The sequence below is a fragment of the Protopterus annectens genome, chromosome 13.part0 (assembly GCF_019279795.1).
Source record: "Protopterus annectens isolate FY-2018-M chromosome 13.part0, PAN1.0, whole genome shotgun sequence".
In the NCBI taxonomy this organism is placed as follows: Eukaryota; Metazoa; Chordata; order Ceratodontiformes; family Protopteridae; genus Protopterus; species Protopterus annectens.
In genome coordinates, this window is record NC_056747.1 from 645,874,356 (window position 1) to 645,902,131 (window position 27,776).

The following is a 27,776-nucleotide window of genomic DNA, read 5'->3' on the forward strand; positions in this document are numbered from 1 at the left end:
CTTAACCAACAAACAATAGCAACAAGAACACAGAGAGAGAACCTCTAACTTAAATGGTTCTCAAAAAAATATATAAAATAAGAAACAGACGAACTACTCAACTAAGGGAGGACTAGGTCCTCTAACTAAAACGGGCCTAGCCCGTGGGAACAGTTAGGGGTACCACAAAAAATACTACTAACACACAAACACAACTACCACAGCAAGAGTAGCTATTAAAATAGCTTTTTAAGTATAAAGCAACCAATTTCTCAAGAGAAATATGTCAAAAAGAGTACTTAGCCAATGCCAAGCGAGACCATGTCCGAGCTCTACAAGCGGCAAACGAGATCTGGGGATGCGAAGCCGTGTACTACGGGATACCCTCTTAGCCCAGCCAATCAGAAACTTTTGAGCTAGTAAATAGGCAGAGTCAGAGCAGATATTTGGCTCCAAACCCATGGGTAAGAATGTAGGTGAGATAGGACTACATAACATCCATTGTTATCTTTAAACTTTGACTCTGGAGAGAGCAATTTGGATGTTAATCCTGTTATTGATGTGAATTTTGACAACATACTATATGAAGTTGAATCCTTAGCCTTTTGGCTTAAAAGGTTGCAATGGCAACGGTTTCATCTTGAGGCAAGCCTTCACCATAAAGTCATCCCGAGGGGGATGAGAATTAAATGCATGCCCTCTTATGGTAACAAGTTTCCGGACCTTCTAGCCAAATGGCAAATGTTAAATATTGAAACAAGTTTCAACTACATGCATTTGATAATAGATTTTTTTAGACCTGAGGAAGAAGAAATAACCAACCAAATCAAGGCTAAGAAAGCCCAATTGGAAATTATGGACTTATCTGAAGCCCACTTGAATAGGTTGGAAACTTTGAGGTTCAACCTTAGTACTTATGACAGCAAGCAGTGGCAACAGAAAACACAAAACCTAACTACAGACATTACTGACTTTAAGAAAGACCGGATATTTGAATGGCGTAGGAAGGACAGATCATGGACTAATAACCACCAACCAAGAGATCCTATACAAAACAACAACAACAAGTGAGGAGTCCTTTTATCATCTCAAACAGACAACAATAACTCCAATTTTCATCCAAATAGAGACATAGTGAATCAGCATATAGTTTCTGATAATAATGATTTAAGACCTATTGTCACTCCTGATGATGGAGAAAGGGCTTCAACTTCTATCACAGGCACTAGACCGAAGGCCCATGCACAACATGCACTTATTACATAGAATTTACCGTTTTTTTTAACACAAACCTGGCAACGACAACCCAGAATTAACAATCAGGAGAGAAAGAGAAAGAAGATATTTTAAGTCATCAGCTGGGGCTAGTAGTGAATCTATCAAAAACTATAGAGAGCGAAGAACAGATGCAACATTTGAATAGGGGGCTTAATTTTATTCCCCCTACTTCATCTGATTTGAGTGAGTTTGCATTGGACATGAAATTATTTGGAAGGAATGTAACTCTAAAAAATATTTTTGGTAATCAACCCAGACCAGCAAGAGATATCATCAGAAAGCCTAGTAGTTTCGTACCTGTTTTTCACCCCACAGTTGATTTGTTTGTGAAACTTTGTGTTAATGATGTTGAAAGACTCAGGACTACCAACAGCAGCGCATCACAACATTATAACATCACTAAAAGGAAAAGGAAGCACTTTATCAACTACAAATTAACCAAGACATCGTTTTGAAACCCTCAGACAAGGGAGGAGCTATAGTTATACTGGATGCCCAATGGTATCGAGAAGCCATGGATTTGATGCTAAGTGATGAGTTGACATATATGAAAATAAGTAAACCTGAAGCTGAGCATAAAATCTCAAGATTAAGAGAAGAACTGTACAATATGTTGATGCAAAGGCATTTGAGTGAAAAGTTATACAATTTTTTTGACGTATTTAATCCTAGCATCCCTTCCATAGGAGGCTTACCTAAGATCCACCAATCCCCCACTACGACCCATAGTGGCTGGTCGAGGTTGGATCACGGAACCCCTATCCATGTATGCTGAAAAGGAGTTAAGAACTTTATTAGCCAACATTCTAATTGTTCTTAAAGACACTGCCAACTTTCTGAACCAACTAGGTCTGGTCGGAGATAAATTAACAGAGCATATCAATGTCACACTTATTACTTTGGATACACGAAGTCTATTTACCTCAATTCCGAACGATTATGGTATTGTGTCCATTAGGAATTTATGCCAAAGGATGGCACATAATATTGATCTGGATCTTATTTGTGTCCTGTTAGATTTAATTCTGGAAAATAACATTTTTTTTGTATGGGAAACAATATTACTGGCAGCGCTGGGGCGTTGCCATAGGTACACCCTGCGCCAATAGTTATTCCAACCTTGTTCTCTCAGAATGGGAGAGCAAATTTGTATTGAATGCCATGAATCCCTGGTGTCCTAATGTTACCTACTATGGTCGTTTTGTTGATGATGTTTTCATTCTGTGGCAAGGTGATTGTGGTCAAATGCAGAATTTTGTGAACTATCTCAATGGGACCACTGATTTTTTACTGTTTACACATCAGTTTTCCAAAGGAGAGCATCAGCTTCCTTGATGTAAAGATATTTTCTGATGCTAAAGGAAAGATTGGCACAACAATACACAGGAAACAGACATGGAAGAATCATTATCTTCATAAGACCAGTCTACATCCAAGACATATTTTTAAGAACATCATGGAAAATGAGGTCACCAGAATCTCTCGACTATGTACTGAGGATCATGATTATGAAAATGAGGTGAAGTACCTACAGTCTAATCTATTGAACAGAGGTTATTCTACCAAAGATGTCACCATTGATGCAGACAGACTTAATGAAGTTAGATCATCTAAGGATTTCCTTAGTAAATCAAATGTCAGAAATAGTCTTGCCATCAACACTAATGTAAATGATTCAAGAACAACTATGACCTTAACATTTTTCCAATGATAATACACAAATATGTGATATTATCAAAAAATGCTAGCCAATTCTGACACAGGATGTTAATATCTGTGATATAGTTGGAGAGACACCGATATTTACTTTCAAAAACAAGAAAAACATCAAATGTTTATTATGTCAGAAAGATGGTCATCCACCCAACAATGTGATCAAGAAAAAGGGAATATTTCGCATTAACAAATGTTCAGCATGTGCTAGCATCGACACTATCAATTGCTTTGTACATCCCATAAAAGGTTCTGAATACTCTTTCTCATGCCATATTGACTGTAATACTCAGCATCTCGTTTATCTTGTTACTTGCCAATGCTGTGACGCTTATTACGTGGGGAAGACTGATCAGAAGTTTAAGAACAGGATTTTAAGACACCTACGTGACATTCGTCATAAAGACACTAAGAATGCCCTTGCTGATCACATAGCACAATACCCCATGCATACCTTCAAGTTTAAAGGAATTGATAATATGCATCACAACCTGAAACTAGGTGACATAATGAATGCCTCTGAAAAAAATGAAGTAAAATGGATTATTAAGTTGACTGTAGATAAACCACCTGGCTTAAATGCTGTTGTACCATTAAGACCTATGCTTAAAGATAGACGTCTGACCATTAGTTAAATAGCCCATTTGGCCCATTAGACGGTACATTGCTACAAGCCTGAATATCATTTGGACACCCGATGATTGGTTTTAACTCACTTTTATACCATATGTCAATGTGCTTCTGAACGTTGCTTAGATCTCAGTCCAATGCAGCTGCCTACAGTAGTGCTTAATTTAGTGTTTAAAGTTTTTAAAGCATACTGTTGCCATTATAGTATACTATTATTTACATCTATTTGACCTAATATAGGACCATATATTCCATTTGGTCCTTTAGATGACATACTGCTGCAAACTGGCATATTAATTGGATACTCAATGAATGGGCTGAATGCATTTTTGTAGAATATGCTAATGTGTCTTTGAATGTTGCGTAGACTTTAGTTCAATGCAGCTGATCATTCCATTCTCCTTTTGGGAATATTGTTTTTTATTAGGATGGTTTATTTATTTGCACTATATCACTCAGTAAGTTTCTGGTTAATTACAAATGTTTTATTCAATATATGAAAACTTTATAAGACTATTGGTCTAATAGCTAGGGGAAACTATGTTGATTGGTCTTAGAAAGTATATTCTATCTGTTATTGGTAGCAATTTATGCACCATGATTGGATAGGCTCTATTTGCCTAAAGTACACAGATTGGACCGTGGTAACCCAATGCAATTGGTGTGCCTTTTAACAGAGTGCATTGTTATTGGGTATGACTCCTTATGACGCAACACAGAATAATATTTTCTGCTGGCCTTTTATATGGCTTATTTTATATTTCATATGCCCTGCAATTGGAATCTCTAGGACTGGCTTGAAAGGATTCTTTGTCATTTGCTAATGTGACTTATAATGTCTTTATATGGCTTATTGTTGTAAGCTTGTCCTGCAGCTGGATACCCTAGGACAGGCTTGAATGTATACCTCGCCATATGTTAATGCATCCCATAACGTTGCACAATTCTTAGCTTAATACAGCTGACATTATTCATTTTCCTTTGAGATTATGAGTTATTTATCTGTATTAACTACCTAATGAACTTTTGTCCAATTATAGATACTTTTATGCAATATACGATAATCTTATAAGTTCTTTGGTTTAACAGCCATGGAAGACCATGCTGATTGGTTTCAGAAGGTATATCCCTTCTGCCATTGTTTGTAATTCATGTGCCAAGATTGGATGGCTTCATTTGCCCAAAGTACATGATTGGACCATGACAACCTAACGCAACGGGCACTGGATACTCTAGGATAGGCTTGAATGCATTCTTTGTTATATGTTAATGTGTCTCATAATGTTGCACAATTTTTAGTTTAATACAGTTGAAACTATTAATTTTCTTTTGAGATTATGAGTTATTTATTTGCATTAACTATCTAATGAGCTTTTGTACAATTACAGACATTTTTATGCAATATACGATAATCTCATAAGTTTTTTAGGCTTAATGGCCATGGGAGATCATGTTGATTGGTTTCAGAAGGTATATCCCTTCTGCCATTGGTTGTAATCCATGTGCCAAGATTGGATGGCTTCATCTGTCCAAAGTACATGATCAAACCATGATAATTTAACGCAATTGGCATGTTTTTCATAGAGTGTATTGAGATTGGCTACGACACCCAATACCCGTTAATATATTTCTTTAATTTTTATGATTTGGAATATCAAGTTTTTTATGTTTTTATTTATTTAAAGACAAGAAGTCGCTGTGGTACAGCAGTAGCGTTGCTGCCTCATAGCAAGAGGTTCTCCTGTTTGATTCTCGGCTGGAGTGCCTTATGTATGGAGTCTGCATGTCCTCCCCGCGGTCGAGTGGCCTCAGAAAGACATGCGTGAATGGGCATGCCTTCACTGAAGGTTGGACGTCGGGCTGGCAACTCGGCACCATAAAAGTTGACTGCCAATCATTAGCGGACCGGAGTTCTACTGTGGCGACCCCTAACCGGGAAAAGCCGAAAAGACAAACAACAACATTTATTTAAAGACACATTTTTAAGTCTCCTAAATACTTACATTAGTTGCTATGTTAGCGACATATAAGCTGGATTTAGTCTATCTAGTCATTTAGTAATTCTTTGCAATGCTATATCAAGAACTGTTGCCGTTAAGCATTGTATATCATCTTTTATGTTTTTATAGCTTGCTAAGAAATTTCCACATACAGATGAGTTGAAATTTTATTATTATTTTGATTCCAACTCACCTCCATCATTGGTGGAGATTTAGAGATATAATACTATGGTATTATGACAATTAGTCTCCTTCCCGACACTTGCAAACCACTGCATGCAAAGATAAAGTGCATTCTAGGCACTTACTTAAGAATTTATTTTTATTATTGCATTTTACCGTGTACTGCATTTTTTCTTGGCTTTCCAACATAATATAAATTCATGGAGAAGTGCGTAATAGTTTTTTCTGATTGGCTTGTTTTAGTTAGTGAACAGTTCTCATTCACAAGTACATGCTGACTGGTTTACAAGTAGTGTTTGAAATGCTAATTAAACATAGTCTGATTGGTTTATCTAGGATGCATTTTTGGCACTTATTATTGGTTATTTTGTGTAATACTTTATTTTGATTGGTTGGTATTTCTTTTTAAATGACATCTTCCTTCCTCCAAAATTAAGATCTGATGAAGGATTTTTCTGAAAGTGCTTATCGTTGAACCTTGTTAAGGGGATTTTATCACATTTCTGTTTTTGACTACATCCAATAAAGGATTTTATTGTTGCTTGAAGCTTGTGGTGGTGTCACTTGGTTTGTATTTTCTTCTTCAAGTTTACAAAGTGTGACACCTTTAGCAGCTGCAGGTATATCTTTTTTTCCAGAGCGAGTGGGTGCTAGCAAGACTGCCATCTGAATCTGGCTGCTAATAAAACTTCGCATCATTTTGTCCATGTCCGCTTCAGATAAACTTCTGGTGGACTGCGACGAGGCCACCGATGCTGACGGGAGGGTCGATGTATGCAGGCCCTAAAATGAGGTCTAAACTCCTCTGGCTCCGGCAAAAATCTAGGCGATTGGAGCCAAGGAAAAGCTGGTCTGGAAAACACTGGCTGTTTAGGAGGAGGACCCACCGGATCCTACCGGTCCAGGGATCTTTTCCTCCCTTTGTCTCTCTCTCTCTCTCTCTGTCTTTGCTCCTCTCTTTACTAGACTCCTAATCACAGGCCTATGTCCAGGAGGTTGAGTCCTGGCCTGGGAGGGGGAGGAAGAGACAGTGAATGAAGCAGAAGGAGCGGTCACGGCCATGACCACCATAGAAGTAGAGGCAGCCACTTCTGTAGCAGGGAGAAGTCCCTTGAGGATCAATTTTGCCCTACGATCCTTTAGGGCCCTTTGATTGAACCCTGCACAAATAGGGCAGTCCAAAGAAAGATGGGCTGCCCCCAAACACACAACACACAGAGTGTGGCCATCTGCTGGGGACAACTTATGGCCACACTCTGTGCACTTTCTAAAGACCAGCTTGGTCTGCTGATCTGCCATGCCAAGAAAGAAGGTACGATGTACCAAAGGTTTAAGCTACCCGACCCAAACACACACACACACACACACACACACACACACACACACACACACACACACACACACACACACATACTCACTCGCAAGTAAGGGGAAGGGAGAGAAGGCCTGCTCTACCTAAAACACAGAAAACCCTTTTTTTTTTAATGGAAAACGCGATGCAAAATGAAGGGGATGGAAGGCAAAGGACAGAAGAAACCTACCTACACTTACAGCAACTCTAACACCCACAAAAAAGCAGAAAAAGTGCCTCCCACTCATGGAGTTCTAAGACCACACTGCTTGGCAAAGTCGCGGTAAACGAGATCTGAGGGAAGGAAGGACATGGAGGGGTATTATGGGTGAGGGGAGGAGCTTGGAGCTTGGATCAGATGCTGGTGAAGCTGCCGTCTTGGATCTGGTCTGGATCCAACATCCCACAGGTTGATGATCAAATGAAGTCAACTACTTCAGATCAGTAAGCATTACGATTCACTTTTCGTTTTTACTCTATGTTGTTGTTTTTCCTGACCCAGGGATGCATTATCACTGTCTTTTACCCCAGTTATCACTAAGCTTCAGCAGATTTTGTTCTGATCACTGGAGTTTAAGTCACTAACTTCTCTGATGTTTTCAGACACCAGATATCAAATATCCCTACTGATTTTCTCTGCACCTCTCTTTTGATAACTTAAAATCTTGCTACTGCAAACAATAAAGTTATTACCCAAGAGGCTAGTTCACACCTCAGACAGGTGCAGAAAGAACATAATGCCAGTATGGAATTTGTTATCAGTTGTTTAATCATGGGTTGAACGCCATGGCAAAAATACCTTATTTCACTCATCCCATGCAGAGGTAGCATTTCTAAGAATGTTGTACGTTTGGTACTTGTCTTAAGCTTCTGCCCTGTTTTTAATCGACCCTCCCTTATTTTGTATGATGTTCTCATTTACAAAATGTATCCTTATACATCAGCTCCTCCTATACTTCCATAAAGTTTTTCACAGTTATGTAATGTGCCCTTATACATGTAATGAGATCAAGTTCCCCATCTGTAGCTGCTCCTGAGTTTCTAGGATTCACTTTCTGTCTGTCCCTGCCATGCCACCAGGCATACATCTTACCATTCTGTCCCCGGCTATCCTTTATTTACCTTAATTACTCATCTCCCCAAACAAGACACTTTCTTTTTTTCTGAGGTCTGTGATTACTCGCACTCTGCTATGATACCCCTTATGAGAAGGTTCTCATTAACCTCCCTTCAACTCTGATGGTAATGTATCCATATAAAGAGCAATCTGTGTTTGGATAGCATAAGAACTGTGGAGATGTACATCTGGAGGGTTGTGCCCTTACTTTACCAGTTTTACTTTCTTGGAATACATTTTAATCAAATTGCTTCTCCTATTTCTTTGCATCCTCTTTGGAAGAAGTCATGACCTTACAGGTCCCTGGGTGAGACAAGCAGCCCTTTGATTTATAGTCAACCTTGACTCAAGATAAAGTGGCACATCCCTCATTAAATTTTCATTATAGTACTACATAAACTGAAAGAACTAGAGTTATAAGAGCAAATATAGAAAACTCTTGTTTATTCGGCTTTGTACACAGGCATACAGTAAATAAACATCACTTCTTTTGCATCCCATGTAGTATCACTTTACCTGCATCAGTCTCCTCTATCATGCAAGAATACACTGAGCACTGCATGTCTCCAAGAGCAGCTCCCACTTCAGTTCCTTCTGGCACACCATTCCACTCACAAGACGTCTTCCCAGCAAGTCTACCTGACTTGACAACTTCAGGAAGCAAGTGCACAGGGAAGTCAGACTTCTTCAAACTGAAGAAAGTTAAGTTCCATTAGCAAAACTACATCACAGATGCTTAGTACTATTTCTGATATGGCATCCACAGTGCTTAGCTTCCACATAGCTATCTATTCCTTCTGAGCAGTTCAAAATTATATTTCATTTTTTCCAATGCATTATACTACAAACAGTCTAGTAATAGTGCTAAATTAAGTAAAATAAATAACGGAGACCAAAACTGTCATCAGTGATTTTTTAAATAACAAAAAATGTAAGTACCAACATTTAATTTTACCTGTCCCTGTAGTGCACACTGTTATGCTTTTTGTGTTACAGTGTATCCCTGAGCAAAGCATCATTCATTGCCCCGATATGATCAGATTCTTAGTTCTCAACATACTGTAGAAAAAGGTACAGTGGTCTCACATGAAACATGAATGGGGATAGGAGATTCAGCAAATACAAATGCAGTGTTGACCTAAGAAGCTGCAAATGTCTACAAATGTGGCTCAGGATAAAAGAAAAACAGAAGTGAGACATTTCTTCGGTTGCTAATTTTAAATTTTTCTTTCCAAGGAACTCTATTTCACTACAGAGATCTTTTTCTTGGAAACAAAGACTGCCTTTTAATAATTAGTAGTAAATGTTTGATTGGTAACAATGTGTAAATGGGGGGGGGGTGTTAAATACACCAACCACCATGTTTTAAAATCTGCTTCTTTTGCAAAAGGTGGCATTGCTTCAGCTTCTTGTTTAACAGCACAATGAAACCAGCCTTCACCAGCATTTCAGAATAAACAGTGAAGGCCCAGTAGACTATCTCCTGTCATCATAGGACAATGTACATTGACATGTGTGGGTCACCACATGCTGCCCCCTAAGAAAAAAAAAAGAGAGGAGCAAAGACTTACTCCAGCTCTAAACAAGATGCTGGAGGTGCAAGTGATAAAATCAGCAGAAAGAAAAAGAAACATTATCAGCCACCACATAACTACATTTATATAATTTGATGTACTGAAAATAATAAAGCTAAAGTATTTAAACTCAATCTTTAGATTATTTGGTAACCAAAATGCACATGGAAAAAAGGATCACCAGTTAGATTAAATAACTCATTTGAACAAAGACATTTTATCTGTTATTTTACAATCTGTGAAATGAACCACTTACCTGTCCATATTCCAACTTTGACTTTCAGTATTATAATATCCCCAACTGGCTGCATTTTGTATTGACATTAGGGGTCGTTTAAGGTCACAGAGCATAGCAACTACGTAATCTTGAATAGTGCCAGACACGTCAAAAGAATTCAGAAATTCCGGCCTGTCACAGTAGGAACAAAACAAGTTTTGATTTGTTGAATGAATATAATTTCTCCAATCTCAGAGAAACTCTTCTCTGTTGTGCTTTCAGTTAAAAGTTTTAATAAAGAAATTTCACCAAAAAACAGAGCAAGCAGTGTATGACCGGCTGTCAAAGTCATGAATTAGGAATCAGCTGCATTTAGAAGACATGGCTAATGCTTCCTAACAGTTTCTGTTTCGTTTAAGTATTTATTAGTAACATCACTTAATTACAAGTATTAGTTTCTGCATGGGCTACCTAGTTATATGAAAACAAGTAATAAAAAAGTGGATAAAGTAAACTATGTTAATAGATACCTACAATGAAAATTTGATGTTCAACTCTTTCAGATTATCATACAAGAGTATTACTTCTCATTCTGCAAGCAATGAATTTCCTGTAGCTATTCACTTACATTGAGCAGTGTACAGAACAGTCTGTATTTTTTTAAACAAGAAACATCTTTATTAAATTATAGGATCATAAGATCATACGAGATTAATACGTTACCGACCAGGAGGTCATTTTAAGCCTAGTCGTTTCAACCCGATGTAATACTGTAGAGGTGTTAGTCAATACACAAGACTGCATTTAGTGATGACTGCCCATGTCCAGGAGGGTTGTAGCACTTATGATATAGGCAATCATACATTTGTATAAATGAAAGCAGTCATACATTTGTATAAATGAAAGCAAACCAAACTAACATATTTTCAGTAGCAAGCATTATATATCACTTATAAGCTATCCACTCATTGTCAGTCAAATATTAGAAAGCTCATTCAGTTCCTGGTTTCCCTTAAACCTCATTCCTCCTCCAAATTATTATTCTGCATGTGTTGTTCCCACAATTCCCATTTTTTTCTATGGAATTTGCTCCTACCCTTTTCTAAAGATCCCACTTCAGTTGTTTTATCTCTGTTACTATAGTCACTGCTTCTAGTACCATTGATTTACTTAGATTTCCATTTTCTAGTAATTGCTTTTTTGAAAGCCACCAGAATTAAACCCAGCAATGCCTTACTATGTCTAAACAATTATGATTCTGTATGTTAGTTAAAAAAAAATAATTTCCTTAGTTACACCAATTTGCTCATCCAGTATTTCTTTTACAATAGTCTGCAGGGATGTTTTAGTCTGTCAGCTCATTATACTCAAAAAAAAAAAAAAAAAAATCCCCTATTAACTGTTTCTTACCCATCACACCACCAACATTTGCAATCTAACCGAGGAAAATTTTGTTGGATCTGCTTGGATTATAAAATACCCATGCTAACACTTCTAAGCAAAGATCCTAAACTTCTAGACTTTATTGCATATTTGGGAGCCACACATATATCCTCCCATTGTTTCTTTGTGAACTGTTTATCCAAGCTCTCTTTCCAATCCTTTTTAACTTACTCTGATTGATTCCTATAGTTATTATGCAACACCTTATCTAACCTACTAATTATCCCTTTAACAACAGTTTCTGTTCTAGATTCTACTAAAACCTCTACCAGTGCTGGTCTTTTGTTTACATACCCCTATTTCTTTCTCTTTGCCTATACTCGGATAACAATCCTTGATAGGGAAGGTAATCTGTACTCTGCAGTCAAAACATATTATTGGTCTCTTCCCATTCTATTAGCTTTCCCTCTAATTATTTGCTTCTAATACTGTGGTTACTTTGCCAGTTTTCGCTAGTAAATTCCAGACCCTTCTTGCCTATTCTCTGTACCCCAAAATGCAGTCACTCCTATCTGCAGAATCTTCTTTCTCCATTACTGTGTTGACTTAGTTCTTAGAATACTTTCTGCTACTTTATGAATATAATATTCTGTATCATTATTGTTATTCTCCTTCAGGATCTGCATCCAAAATCACAGTCCCTCCTTACTTCTTGAGCTTCCCCCTGTTTCACCATCATCATTTTCCATTTTGCATAATAGCTTTCTAATTGTGCTATGTATAGGAGGCTTAACTGTGTAGCCCTGAAATAACCCTTCAAATCAGGTAAACCCAAATGTCTTGTTCTACTGGAAGGATCAGCTTATCCCAATTGACTCTTGTTCTCTTCCCCACCCAAATAAAATCATTCAACTCTTTATTAATTGCTTTCCATAACTTCTCCACTATTTGAAAAATATGCCTGACCTATGTATAAAACTAAATGAACTAAACACATTTTCACTGCTTGTATCTTGCTATCCATACCTATAAAAATAACTTCCAGTTTCTCAGTTTTTGTATTATCTTTTTAGTCCTTTTCCAGATATCCCTAGCTGCCAGCTTCTCTAGTACAGCAGAAAATCTTAGGTTTCCCTAAGTGTTCTATCCTCTAATTCTACCATTTCTGAAACATCTCCTCTTATGCAGTCTCATATTCAGCCAGTCTTCTCTTCATTTCAACCTCTGATTTCTGCAGTTTTATCAGCTCATCAGTATATTTTTTAAAGCTTCTTCTATTTTTCCAGCCTTTTGCTATTTGAGTTGATGTATTCCTTTGGTGTTTCATTTATTTTAATCAGCTGTGATGCACATTTGACTTATTTTTTCCTCTACATTACTAGAAGTCATGTCTTGCACCAAAGCTGGGGCTTGAACTGCTTTTTACTGAACAACTGCAGGATTCTTCGCTGCCAGTGCTTTCTCCTCACCTTTTGTGGTTGATTTTCTTTTATTCTCTAAATTTCTTTTTTTCTGACATACAGACAGTCCACTTACTAACCAGTAACTGACATTTACCCAGAGAGACAAATTCACTGGTTCTCTTTTCTGAGTTTCTGTTTTCACACTGGGAGAGCTGAAATTAAGCTGTTACTCAGTGTGCAGCCATCTTGGAAGTCCATATCCAACAGCCTTTTTAGTCAGAAACAACAATAACATGTATTTATTCATTTGCTTGCTTGTGGTTAACATATTTAATGTTTTATGTTCTATGTTTGAATAAAAAAGTAATTTTGTTGATGGAGTACAGAAACAGGAAGCAGTTTGTGACTGCATTTTACTACATTAAACCAGGGTAGCTTGTTTGCATGGTATGCTAGTATAGTAATCATATTTTTATTTATGAGTCAGTAACTTGTGGTCGATGTTTGATTAAAAGTCAGTCAATCTTTTCAGATGCCTGAACTGGGACATTTCAGATGAAATGTAAGGCTTTACAGGAAACAAACTTTATTCATATCCAAAACAAAAACACTACCAGTGCTGGTCAGTTGTTTCTGTCACTTCCTATTACATTACAACAGAAGTTTCTGCTATTTCATACCACAGTGATGTGTGCTTGATATGGTACTTTTTGCCTAACTATCAGGAAATGTATTATTTTCATTTTTTTCTCCTCATGATATAATGAACTAAACCTGGACAGCATTACAAAAAGAGAGGCACTACCTCCATGTGTGCAAAGGTTTTTTCCAGCTAACTGATAAAAATATGCTACATTTTCTTCATTCACTATTATCAGTTTGCAAATGCTGTCAATATGCAGTAAAGGCAATCTGCCTGCTTATATGGAGTATTCTGGTTTTAACAATATTATAAGCAGATCATGGGCTTGTTCAGGTGGGCTGTATACAAGGTATGAATGAATAGGGATGAGAATTATGATGGCCTGTATGGAGCCCTGTAAGAATAGCAATCTTGGTGAGGTACAGAAGTCTGTAATAACTACAATTAAAAGTTAGGTTCTGTGTTTCATACCTGGCCGGAGAAGCTTGCTTATAAGCTGTCTATCCAAACTGAGGAAATGTATAGAAACTGAGAAAAGGGAAAGGGGGGGGTCACTAAAAGGACATAAAGGAGATATAGTAATGGAGGGGAAGAGACAGAATGCTGGATTGGTGCAATGACTGGAAGACAGTGGCTGCGGATGTAATGTGGGGTGGGGGGTTCACAACTATATCCAACTTTAACATTTAAGTTCTTAAGTTTAAGCTCTTCGCACAAGAGCAACATGAAATTCAGTGACTTAAAATGACAAAGTGCAACATTTGTCAATTTTTGCTGTGTTATTCAATGCAAATGTAGACTGAGTAAACCTTTAGCATTTTGCAGCAGCATCGTCCAAAACAGAAGCCTATCAGGCTGTACAATACTAATGGTCCTTGGTATCCCCAACACTACAAAAGTAATATAACATGAACAGCTTATTATTATTGCAATTTGCTCAATCTGAATTTTTAAGAATGGCATTTTAGCTGTTGTAGTTGTGCTCATCCTTATGTTTGTCTGCACGCTTCTAATTTTTACAATTTTTTTCTCTTTATTCATCTCTTATAACTATTTGCGTTTCTCTTGTGTACCATATAATCTATCACTATCTACTGTATCAGCTACCTGAAAATCTCTATGTACTACATTATTTCCCGTCTATAAAAATATAAGTGCTTCCTAGTTTCTTAAATCCACTGCAATTTGCCTACAGCTCCAGTTATGACTGAAAAGAATCCATTTGGACTAACCCACATAGATAGCTGGCAAATGAACAAACACCACACTAAGTACTTAGGAGGAAACCTCTTACTGCGATAACCATGCTGGTAACAACAAACATTTGAAGTCATGGCAGCAACATTTTACATTAATTTACTGAACCAATAACTTGGTGTGTGCACCATTTTCAATTGACCTTTTAGATATAGACTGTGAAGTGTATAAAAAAAAAAAAAACGGTAGTTATGCATGTACCATAATGCTGGATCCTTTCATCCTTGTCCATTTGATACAACTTGTAGGTCCTTGAGCCACTTATGAGATCCAAACCAGAAAAACTACTGCTCCAGCCTTGAGCTGCTTTAAATTTTACCTACCATAATGAATTAGGAAGAGAAGCTCCCTTAGACAGAGTCTGCTGACAAAGAATTCAGAAAGCCCTGGTACACGATTCACAAGAAACAGACCAGCTAGGTTCTTCAGAAATAAATATAGGAAAGGGGATACGGGAGGAATGCTATATCAGACAGCTGAGGATGAGAATATCCAGCATTACGGAGAGTGCATAGCTACTGTATTCTATTCATTACATTTGTCCAATTGAGTTGTGGGTCAGAATCTTCACCTACATAGCACTCGGGTGGTATCATGACAGGTGACCCTTGAAGAATGTGCCCCAAACGAAGCTCTAGATCTGGAAATAATGCCCAGCTTATAATGCTAATCAAAGGTATGTAAAGATACCCATACAGCAGTTGTACAAATCTCATCCACTGAGACGTACTTGAAAAAGGAGGTGGAAATGACCACCAACTTCAGAGAGTGGGCCTTTAGAGTAAGGGGTAAAGGAGAATTGCCAGAAAGATAAAAAAAGTTAAAAAATGAGAACTTCATCTAGACAAGATAACTATGGAAACTTTGGAGCCCAGTCTATTAGGAGTAAAGGAAACAAAAAGTTAAGCTTCTTTTCTGATAGCCTTGGTTCTGTGAAGATAAGTGTAATTGTCTGTGCACATCCAAAGTGGGAAGCAAATATTTGCCCTTCTTGGAGTGGCTGGAAAAGATCACTGGCAGATGGGTGGGTTGATTCAAGTTAGATTATGACAACACCATTGGAAGAAAGGAGGGATTAGCTCACAATGAACTCTGTGAAAAACTAAACAAGGAGGAAAAGATGGCAGTGCATGCAATTCAGACATTCTCTTGGCTGAAGTTGGAACCACAAGGAACAAGGTCTTGCAAGACAGGAACTTTAAGAAGGTAGTTGTTGCTGTTTGAAATTGTGATTTTCCTAAGTTTTCCAATATGAAACAGAGGTCCAACTGAGGGACTGGGGGCGGGGCACAGTATGACTGCACCTTTGTGAGAGGCTGTATAACATCTGCGAGAAGCCAAAGAATTTGAGTCAAAGTCTTTGTGGAAACTGGAAATGGCAGCTAGTTGAACCTTGAAAGTTGACAAACTAGAACCCGAGGTAAAGAGTTGAAAAAGAAGAGAAGAAATTGAGAACAGATTCATTGAAGGGGTCTAAGCTGCAAAACTTCTCCATTTACTCCTGTATACTTTATGGAAAGCTTCTTTTTAGACGCAGAAAGAATATGAACCTCCTCTTGACACCAGGAGGTGTTTCTGGCCATTACATGAACTGAAGAAACCATGCAGTTAGTTTGAGATTGAGTATATCTAGTTGAGGCGATGCAGATAGTGAGACAGAAGATCTTCTCTGGGATCCAATCTCCAGTGAGGCTCCCTGGTATGAGGCCTGAGTAGAGGGGTATAGATCTGCCGTGGCCAGTATGAGGCAATGAGAATCAACTTGGTTTTGCATGAACTTACCTTCTATATGAGCCTGGACATAAGATGAAGAAGACAAGCTTAAAGAAACCTAGCTGGCCATTGCCCAACAACACAGTCTCCCAGGAACTGCCAATTTTGGGGAATTAGGGCAAAGTCATTGCTGCACTTGGTGCTGGCTGGAGAATCAAAAAGATTGCAGCAAGGACAGCCTCTGCAGTGAAAGATTTGATAAGCCACTTCTGGATTGAGAGACCACTCTTCAGGCAAAATAAGGGCTCTGCTGAGCCCATCAGTGATACAGCTGGATCTCTCTGGAATGAGCATTGCAATCAAAAAGCAATGCAAATTCATTGCTCAATGCAGCACATCTGTAATTTCCCAGCAAAGAAGGTCGGATCTGGTTCTTCCCTGTTTGTTGATGTACCAAACTGTCATACTGTCCTTTTGGATGAAATCAAGCCTGGATGCAAGAAGTCCTGCAGTTTCTGCAATGCTAGGAGGACTGTCCTCATCTGCCGAACACTGATGTGAAGACTGACCTCCTGCTCTGACCATGGACCTTGGACCATTCTCTCCTGATAGTATATCTCCCATCTCAAGGAGGAGGCCTCAGTAGTCAGTATTGCTGATGGAAGGGGCAACAGGAAAGGCCTCCCCTGTGATAACAAAGTACAGTTGTGTACACTTACCATAAATGTAGATGTTCAAGTGTATTCACTGTTGCAGTCATTACATTTGGGTAATCTGCTGGCAGGTTGCCCTCAGTCGGCCTGAATTCCAAAGTCTTGGGTCCTGCGTCAGTTGCTGTCTCATCTTCCATGACGTCAGGTCGTCAGGGGTATAAAACATGCAGCCGATGCCATTTACTTTAGTTTTTCTTCCCCCAGATGTCAGGTGCCCCCAAAAAGGTAGCAAAAAGATATATATATATATATATATATATATATATATATATATATATATATATATATATATATATATATATATATATATACACAAGCATCAATATAAACTTTACCTTCATCTACAAGCAAATACACCACATAGGTTGTAGAAGATAGAGAAGGAAAGGTAAACTCCAGAATGAAAGGGGGATGGCAGGACGGTAACCTAGACTGCAACAGTGAATACCCTTGAACATATACATTTATGGTAAGTGTACACAACTGTACTATGTTCTTCATGTTTCACTGTTGCAGTCATTACATTTGGGTAGAATCCCAAAGCTATGGTTGGGAGGCTGGAGCTAAACAGCATTAGGTGCGGCCATAAGGGCCTGCAGAACTGCAGTAGCAAAGCCTACCCTGGACTTAGAGTAGAGAGGCAAATGATAATGCTTTGTAAAGGTGTGAACAGAACTCCAAGTAGCAGTTTCTAGAATGTCTTTGGTTGGTACTCCTCTGAGAAAGGCTGCTGAAGTAGCTACAGCTCTGGTGGAATGAGACCTAATGCCCTTGGGCACAGGTTTACCATAGTGTAAGTAGCAGAAACGAATGCAGTGGCTTATCCACTTTGAAATAGTCTGCTTTGAAATAGCCTTTCCTTCTGATCCTGCAGCATATGTCACTAGTAATTGCTCAGTTTTTCTTACAGCTTTAGTCCTGCTCAAGTAGAATCTTAGCTGTCTGTGTACTTCCAAGGAATGCAGAATTCTCTCATCCTTATTCTGTGGATTTGGATAAAAGGTTGGTAGATGAATAGTTTGTTTAAGAGCCACACTGGAAACCACCTTAGGCATAAATGTAGGATTTGTCCTCAGAGACACCCTGTCTGGGTGAAATATGATAAAAAGCTCCACAGCCATCAGGGCCTGTGGCTCAGAAACTCTTCTTGCTGAAGTAATTGCTAGTGGCAGAGCTGTTTTCCATGATAAGATCTTTATATCAGCGGTAGCAGCTGGTTCAAATGGAGGCAGGGTGAGCTTTTCCAACACATAATTGAGGTCTCATGCAGGTATTGGTGATCTTCTAGGAGGCCTTAAAATTTTGGCTCCTCTAAGATACTGATTTAGTTTGTCTGTGTCTTTCGGCTTTTCCCGGTTAGGGGTTGCCACAGCGGAATTCCGGTCCGCTAATGATTGGCAGTTGATTTTTACGTGCCAGCTTGCCAGGCCTGCCACACAACCTTCAACGAAGGTACGCCCATTCACGCATGTCTCCACGCAGAAGACGCTCTAACTGAGAATCGAACCAGACAGCGTCTTACTGTGAGGTGACAATGCTACTGCAGCACCACCACCGCTGGTACTAATTTAGTAAAGGATGAGAAATTATTGGTGGCTCTGTACTGTAATGAGCTGAAATAGCAGAGGCATGGATTTTAATTGATGAGAAAGATAGGTCTTTGTCCAGCATCTCAGTCAAGTATTGTAATATCCGAGGAATATTTGGTTCTGCTGTATCAGTTCCTTGTGCTTGATTCCAAGCACAGAATCTCTTCCATTTATCAGCATAAGATTTTCTAGTACTAGGCCTTCTGGCTTCCAAAATGACATCCATCACAGCTTTACTGAGAGGTGTTGTTTGTATAACTACATGATCAGCCATGCTGCCAGGTTCAGTGTCTGGAGTTGATTGTGCAGGATCTGGTTGTTTTGCTGGGACAGTAGTTGAGGTCTTTGAGGTAAGGTCCAAGATGGGTATTGAGACAAGTTCCTTAGGATTGGTTACCAGTATTGGCGGGGCCAGTCCTGAGCAATTAGTATCATCTTTGGTTTCTCTTGTCTGCCTTTTAGGAGGATCTTGGGAAGAAGAGGCAGAGGAGGAAAGGTGTAAACTGATAGGTTTTTCCAACTGAAGGACAGGGCATCCACTTTCCATGCTTGTCTGTGATAAGTCCTTGTGCAGAATCTTTTCAATTGATAATTTTGAGGAGAGGCAAATAGATCTATGTCTGGGCTCCCCCATTTCTTTGTTAGCATGCTGAAGACTTGTGGATCTAGTTTCCACTCATGAGGATCCATAAGGTTTCTGCTTAAATCGTCTGCCAGAGTGTTTTATTTTCCTGGCAGGAATTGAGCTTGAAGATGTATTTGGTAAGTCAAAGCTGTGTCCCACAGTACCATGGCTAATCTGCAAAGGGGGTATGAGTGTGTGCCCCCCCTGCTTGTTTATATACCACATGACCGTGGTGTTGTCCGTCTTTATCAGTAGTTGTCCTGGATGAAGTAAGTCCTTGAAGGCTGTTAGGGCATTTTGAACAGCTAGCATCTCTTTCTGGTTGATATGTAGATGCATTTGTTTTGGGGTCCATATGCCCTGAATGCATCTTCCCGCCATGTGGGCCCCCCAGGTATAATCTGATGAGTCTGTTGTTAAGGTTTGGCTGGCAGGGAGAAGAGTGAAGGCTCGTCCCATGTTTTGGTGACATGCCTTTGCCCACCATAGAAACTCCTGTTGTAGGCAGGGAATAAGAGGAATCATTGTTTCCAGACTGTGACAATGTTGACTCCATAAACTTATTAGATACCATTGAAGCTTCCTCATATGCAGTCTTGCATATGGAATCAGTAGGATGCAGGATGCCATGAAGCCCAAAACCTGCAGAATTTGTCTTGCAGATAACTGGGTTTTTGTCGCCATCAGTTTGAAGTAAGTAGTCAAGTTGCCTTTGCTTGTCTGGCATGAGGTAAGCCATCTGGGCAGTTGTATTCAAGCTTGCACCCAGGAATGTTATCTTTTGACAGGGTACCAGTTGTGATTTCTTTTAGTTTATTGTGTACCCTAGGCATGTTAGAAGCCTTTTCACAAACGCCAGGTGTTGAAGAAGAATGTCCTTGTTCTCTGCTTGTATGAGACAGTCGTCCAAGTAAGGATATATTTGTATACTTTTGTCTGCAAAATGCAATTACTGGCACCAGGCACTTTGTAAAGACCTTGGGAACAGTAGATAAGCCAAAGGGCAGTGCAGAGAATTGGTAATGCATTAAGCCAGCCTTGAATCTGAGGTATCTTCTGCATGATTGTCTTATTGGGACATGCAGGTATGCCTCTTTTAGGTCTAATGTCACCAGCCAATCATTCTTGCCCAGCATGGGCAGAAGCTGCTGCAAAGTCAGCATTTTGAATTTTGGAATGCCCAGGTATGTGTTCAAAATCGATAAGTCCAGTATTGGCCATCAGGCCTTGTCCTTTCTGGGTACCAAGAGCAGTCTTGAGTAAAAACCTTGTCCTTTTTCCTGTTCTGGTATTGGCTGAATGGCCCCCATAGCCATGAGGGACGTAACCTGTTTCTGTGCCTCTGCCCATTGATTTTTTGGCAGATCTGGCCAACGGTTTGCCATTGGCAGAGTATGGAAATGGAATCTGTATCCGTGTCATACTATGTTTAGCACCCACTTGTCCTGGGTTATTAACTGCCAATTTTGAGCAAAACGTGCTAATTTTCCCCCTAAGGGTGCTGCCAAAAGATAAGTGCTTGGTGTAGGCAGAGGGAAGTCATTAGGACTGTTTTCTGTAGGTTTGCGCTTTATCTCCTCCAGATTTGGAGGTAGAAGTGCCCCATTGCTTTGACCTGTATGAATCTTGGGCCTGATATCTGGAACCCTAACGGCGTCTGGATTTGCCCCTTTGAGCTCTGTCTGACACAGGAAAGGACCAATTTTTTGTAGGCCAGTGTCTACTGAATCTTGGTGGCTGCACTTGTAAGAATTCTTTTACAGTTTGCATAGACTTAGCTTTGTCTTCCATTTTCTTTAAAACCTCTTCTGCCTTAATACCAAACAGAGTATCATGCTGTAAAGGTGCATCTAGCAATTTAGCTTTAACATGATCAGGCAAATTTTGCTCCTTTAACCAGGCATGCCTCCTAATCACAGATCCAGTAACTGCGGCCCTGCAGAAGGCCTCTAAGGAATCAAAACCACATTGCAAAGTATGCTTTCCAGCCTGTTCAGCTGCATGCAATAATTCCTGCAATACTTTATTTTATGCACATTCAGAAATCACATAATTTTCTGTTTCAGAAATCCCATAACATGTTGTTGATACTTGAGCATGTGAAACTGACAGTTTAAGGCCCTAACTGCCAAGGTTGCAGATGTATAAACCTTTTTTCCCCATCTGTCCAGTGCCCTTGAATCTCTGTCAGGGGGGTATGGTTTTTTGCTGTTGAGGCCTTAACTCCCTTTGGGCCCTGTGAAATAGTTTCAGGATCAGCAGCAGGGTTTCTAAATAAAAATTTATAAGAGTCAGGGACCCTATAATATCTGTCAGGCTTGCTGGGAGCCAGAGGTAAGGAGTCAGGGGTCAAACTTGACTCCGAAAACACATCATCCACAATGTCTAAAACAGGGGGTATGGCTAAAGGCCTGTGCTGAGGGAGAAGAAGGAAATCCCTGAGACTTTTTTGATTCTGAGAAGTCTTGACTCTCCCAATGAAAATGCTCCCTCAAAGTATGCAAGGTTTCTCCAAATGAATAATCCTCAGGAGGTGATGCAGATGGTATAGGCTCCTCTGCATCAGAATCCTCATAGGGAGGTATAGATAATTCCTGATCAGAAGAGGAATCAGAAGAAATAGAAACCTGATCTGAATATTCATAATCAGTGTCTTGCCTAGGCCTCTTATCTGGAGGGGGATGGCAACCCTTGATCAAGGTAATAAGGTCTTCAGCCATTTTGATCATCTGTTTTTTAGGCATAGAGGCCTGTGCACGTGGCTCATGCGTGGGTTTTTTAGTTTTAGAAGTTACTTTTGTCTTTGGTTTTGCAGCTGTCGTCGGTTTGATATACAAATGTTGAGGCCTGAATACACCCTCAGAAGCCGATGCTTGCTCAGTGGCTCCGGACCCATCCGAGGGAGATACATCCATGGGTCCAATACTTTGAGTATCTCGCGGCATGCCGGACTCCGCATGTGTGTCGGTAGGGGCCTGTGACTCGAAAGTAGTCAGTATCAGGGGCTGCGAAAGTGCCTCACTGAGTACCAGCGACCCGGTAACTGGCTTAGGAGAAGCTTCGTCGTCGATTTTGGACCTCGACTGTCTCTCTTTGTCCTTTTCTTTTTGTTTTTTATATACTCCGGTAGTCGGATTGCTATCTGACATTTCTGGGTAGTTAAATCTGTTTCCAACACACTTTGAGGCAAAGATATACCGACGCTTAATAGTGCGTTGGTTAAATCCATCACAAAACTGACAGCCAGGCACGTTGTGATCAGGGCCTAGGCAAGGAATACAGTATAAATGGAAATCCTTATGAGGTATTTGCTTCCCACAAGTAATGCAATTCTTAACTTTTTCTGACATCGGTATGGAGCAAGAAAAAAGTTTCCCCAACGGGGTACTTAGCTTTAGTGAAGACTTCGGTTCTGAAACTCATACTTGAATATTTCAGGAGTTGGCCGACCGGCACTTGCAAAATGCTTCTGCTTCGGGCACCGCGCGGCAAGAAAGACTGAAGAAAATGGTGTCGGCCGCATGTTTTATACCCCTGATGACCTGACGTCATGGAAGAGGAGACGGCAACCGACGCAGGACTCAAGACTTTGGAATTCAGGCCGACTGAGGGCAACCTGCCAGCAGATTACCCAAATGTAATAACTGCAACAGTGAAACACGAAGAACATCTGGGAGGTCAGCCACCTATTAAGCTGGATTTTTCAAAGACTGATGACTCAAATAGGTGATGACAGCAAGTCCTCTAGCTGTGACCATTGCATTCTGAGCAACAATTGTAGTTTTCTCATATGGAACAGAGCTAGATGTACCATTAGGATGGAAGAAGCCATTAGGCCTAGAAGCCTTGGAACAAGAGTTGCCAGAGATGATGATAACTGGAGTATATTCTGAACTGAAAGTATTAGAGACTGGATTCTTTCTGGAGGGAGACATAAGGGGCAGGACTTGGTGTCCAGGTGGCATCCAATGAACTGTAAGAGTTGCATCGGCTACATTTCAGACTTTTCATAGCTGACTGAAATTTTCAAGGACAGGCAGACCTGAAGCAAGTAGTCTTTGGCCTTGACCAATGATTCCCCTCAATGGGGCAATGAGGAGTCAGACATCCATCTAAGGGAAAACTCTGATCCGGGGCAGCCTCATGTTCTCTGCTACCACAACCATGTACCTTGTGAACACCTGGGAGGCTGGGGTGAGATCAAAGGGCAGGACTATGAAATGGAAGTGACTGGCTACCATACAGAAGCATAGAAACATCCTAGATGATATTGCAATTTTGATCTGTTGGTAAGCATCTATGAGGATGACCAAGCACAGCCAATCATTTGGCCAAAGGCAAGGCAAAACTGCTTGCACCATGACCATCCTGAAATGGGTCTTTTCTACATGCAGGTGGAGTTTGCTTAAGTCCAGTATTGGCTCAAGGTCCTTGTTTTTCTTTGGAACCAAAATGAATTTGGAATAATTACCTGACCCTGCGTGATCCGGTCAGACCACTCAAATGGTACTCTTTTGAAGAAGTGAAAGGATCTCTCTTCTGGCTGCCTCTCACTGGTGCAGAGGTACATCTGGAAGTGGCATCTTAGGAATGGGGGAAAGCAGATGTTCATAGGTTCACAGGTAAGTACTAGGCTAGCTGCCCTTGAGGGGACATATTAAACCTAGCCAGTTTTCCTTTTTGCAGTCAAAATAACCTATCCCATTTGGTTACAGATTGGTGTAAGTCACCTCTAGAAATTATCCCTCTTAACCAGGAATCTTATATGATGATCACCCATGGGGGGCAGGTAGAGGGATAAATGACCCCTGACTACCTCCAAAGGGGAGCAGTCCTTCAGAAACTGTTAGGCCACCTATCAGTAAAAGGGTCCACAATATCCCTAGTTCCGTGGATGTTTATGACCTCTGGATCTGCAGCCATTAAGGAGGCTGCCTCTATCAAGGCTACCTCTCTCAGAGGTGGACACAAAGGGTCAACATCAGGATTTTTTAAACCATAGAGATATGGACCTCTTTTGGTTCCTGCTGCATGATCACTGTGGGGTCTCAAATTTGATGCCTATGACAGACAGCATCATCCCATCCTGTTCACATCTCTGTGTTGTTTCTTTAACCAATGGATCAAACAAGGAGGATCCACCATAAGGGATCATCACAGAGGTGGAGCCAGACATGACACCTTATGCCCATCGACCTTACTCCTCCATAGGCTGCATTATTCAATGACTTCATGGAGAGGTTAGTAATGCTAGACATCTTGCTAAGGGAGGTCTCTGGCTTCCTAAGTCTGCAGTAAGTGGTCATTTCAGACAGGCTGGGGCATGTTTCAACAAATTTCTCTAAAATCAATTAGTGTGTGTGTGGTACAGTTCAAGGCAAAGGTGCCTGAAGCACACTCCTGCCTTCCTCATTCTGTCCACTGCCCTAATTCTCTGTTGGGTGGATGAGACAGAGGCTGAATCTTCCCCTAACTCTTTTTTAATTGCTGTTTCCATGATGATGGAATTAACCAGGAGTCTCCTGGACCAACATAACATGCCTTTGGGGGCCAGAAAAGTTTGTCAGTTTTTTCTTGGCACACTTTTGGAAGAGTTGAGTGCCTGCCATGCCCTTCTCATAGCCAGTTTGATCAAGCAGTTGGACAGAAGGGCCATCCTAGAAATACAGGGGGCAGAACCATATGCCTCAAATAGGACTTGCTTGTCCTTGGGGAAGGGGGTATATCTGTGGGCCATTTTCCCCTCTGTTGCATAAGTTCTAAAACTTCTTTAAAAAGGAGGATCTCGGTGGGGATTGGGGAACCCTCTCAATCCTCTGTGAACGCATCCATGACTGATACATCTGGGGAGTGAATGTGCCTCTTCTTGCTTGTCTTCTTCTTGGGAGCCTCAGGTGTTGGGAAACTCAGGTCATCAGATTATTCCTCCCCATAACCTACAATGCCGAACCCACATTTGCCTGATCAGAGGAGTCACCACTGACCATCAGCACTGCCCTCTCCACAGAACAGAAAGTCTACCTCAATGAGGGAATCCCCGACACAGCTGGAGAAGATGGACCTGAGGAGGGGACTGGCACCATCACCTTGAAAGCTAACGACTATGATAGAAAAAGTGGCACCCTACAGGATGGGTCTGAAGATAGCACCAAAGTGGAAATGTTGAGGCACTTCCAGAGAGTTACACAAAACTGAAGGCTTTGGAGTCAAGTGAATCAGACTGGAAGTCTTTGAAAATGAAGGAAGGTGTGCATTCACCACCAAAAACACCAGTTCCAGATGGGAGGTCAGATCTGATATAGCCAGATCTGAAAATTTTACTGGGGATGAAACATGCAAAGCAGATGAGTGAGGGGCAAGCCTGTTCCACCCTTGGAGTAGAGGGGGATTAAGAACAACCATATCAACCTGTTTCTTAACAAAACAATCATCATACTATCCAACTCTAAACCTGAGTCACTTCTGAAGGGCCTGAAAGAAGACGGAGATGGGCCCAAGACGGAAACTTAGCAAGATCCCCTCTAGGAAGTGGTACCTCACGCTGGGTCTAGGAGACTTGTCCTCAATGATGATCAGCTCTGAACAGAGTGGACCCAATGCTGGACAGATAGATGGAAACAAAGAACCAACTGATTCTAAACCTTATCATTTTTGAGGGTTCAGCACCCAGGGACTCATCCAATCTCCCTTTCTTAGACTCCTGATCCTTACTTTTGGGCCTGTCTTTCTTCTTGCTGTGGCCATCTTTGTCTTTTTAGTGCCTGTCTATCTCTAGGTCAGGTGGCAGCAAGCCCTTGATCACCAACATTTTTCTCCCATCTGACAAGGCATGTTGTCCAAAGACCTTGCAGACTTGAGGTGAGGTGTTCGATACCTATTATGACAAGACACTCTCACTGTACCATTACTGAGGTAGAATTTTATGCCGATACTGGAAGCACTTTTTTAAACTTCTTTTCTTTCTTTCTCCTAATTACACTGCACAACAAGTCTTAGGGAAAGAAACAACCGAAAGCAAAGGAGCAAACAGTAACCTTGTAACTATATAAACTATCTGTAAAGGCAACAATTGCAACCAGAATAAGTAACAAAATGGGCCAAGTTTCCCTAATATGAATGTTATTGCTATATATCTCTCTCTCACTATACATATAGACAGATAGATTTTTTTAATATGCTGGAAGGCCTAATGCCCAAGTGCCAAGAGAAGAGGAGGAAAAACAGCAAAAAGGAAAAGAGGTCAATGATAACATAAGGAAGAGAGGAATCTAAAAAAGGCAAAAGTCTGTTGGAATGACGTAAAAAAAAACAAAAAACCTAGTAATCTTAACCAAAAGTTAGTTGGAGCACTTAATTTTGGGAAGCAGATCATGACCATGGCTGAATGCTGAGCTGGCAATTAGGATCTGGGGAGCTTCACAACCTGATGCATTATGGGAGGGAAAATTTAAAAAAGCTCAAGGTTAAAGCTCTTATTTTGCCAGCTCAGATCAGATAAGTGGCTCAAGGACATACAACTCAAATCAAACAGATGCTATAAATAGGACCAATAGATTACTGTTATAAACCACGATACATCTAAAAATGTCAGTAGTATTATTTTATGTATACACATTTGCATAAAGAAAGGTGCATACGTGTAAAGTACATAGCTATAAAGAAAAGTAATGGCAAGATAAACATGTGAGGAACACAAATTCTTATGCCTGTGGTACCGGTTTTCCAAGGAACTCCACTGTTCACACATTGTAGACAACATGCCACAAATATCTCCAAATAATACCTACCATATTATTAGCCATTAATACAAAAGCAAATGGCAAAATTAATGACACACAATGGTATTCACAGACATGATATGTATTTTGTAAAATTAGTGTGCCAGGCATGATCTGGATATCACTGACTGCAATTCAAGGAAGTGCTGACAGCATGTACACTAGCTGCTATGTTTCTAGGCAGACAAAATTATAACTGTAATACAGATATGCATGTAAGACAAGAGACCAGAATATCAAATGGTTAATCATTTAAGAAAAAAAAGACATTGCTGTCTAAACCTTACCAAGCAATGGTATTAATATGCCAAATCTTCTGGGTAATTTGTTTAAAGCCCTGTTCCTTGCATCATTGTTCTGCCTCAATAAAGCCAAACAAGTCCCAATGCACCAAAGATCTGCCCTTCTTTTAGGAGCCCTCTTCTATGAAACTCCTTAACATACTTTGCAAACAGATTCACAATAAGACAGAAGGTATGCAACCTCAGATCCCAACCTAACATTGCTTTGTCTTTGTGTAATGTGGTTTTCAAACAAATTGTGATAATCATAGCTTCTCAGTCAGTGAACCAAAACTCTGGCAAGTCATCCCCCTCAGCAACAGCAAGCTTGCCTACAAATCCAGTGTTC

The 27,776-nt window shown here is 40.1% G+C and overlaps 1 protein-coding gene across 2 annotated transcripts in view; it reads right to left on the reverse strand.

The window, feature by feature from the left end:
- SHPK (sedoheptulokinase) overlaps positions 1-27,776 on the reverse strand; it is a 525,836-nt gene that overhangs the window by 166,636 nt on the left and 331,424 nt on the right. For both annotated transcript variants that reach the window (XM_044054329.1, XM_044054330.1), the window contains exons 5-6: positions 10,082-10,234; positions 8,768-8,943 (exon numbers count right to left, since the gene is read on the reverse strand). In XM_044054329.1, coding sequence (XP_043910264.1) covers positions 8,768-8,943; positions 10,082-10,234 — 329 coding nt within the window. The remainder of the gene's footprint in view (positions 1-8,767; positions 8,944-10,081; positions 10,235-27,776) is intronic.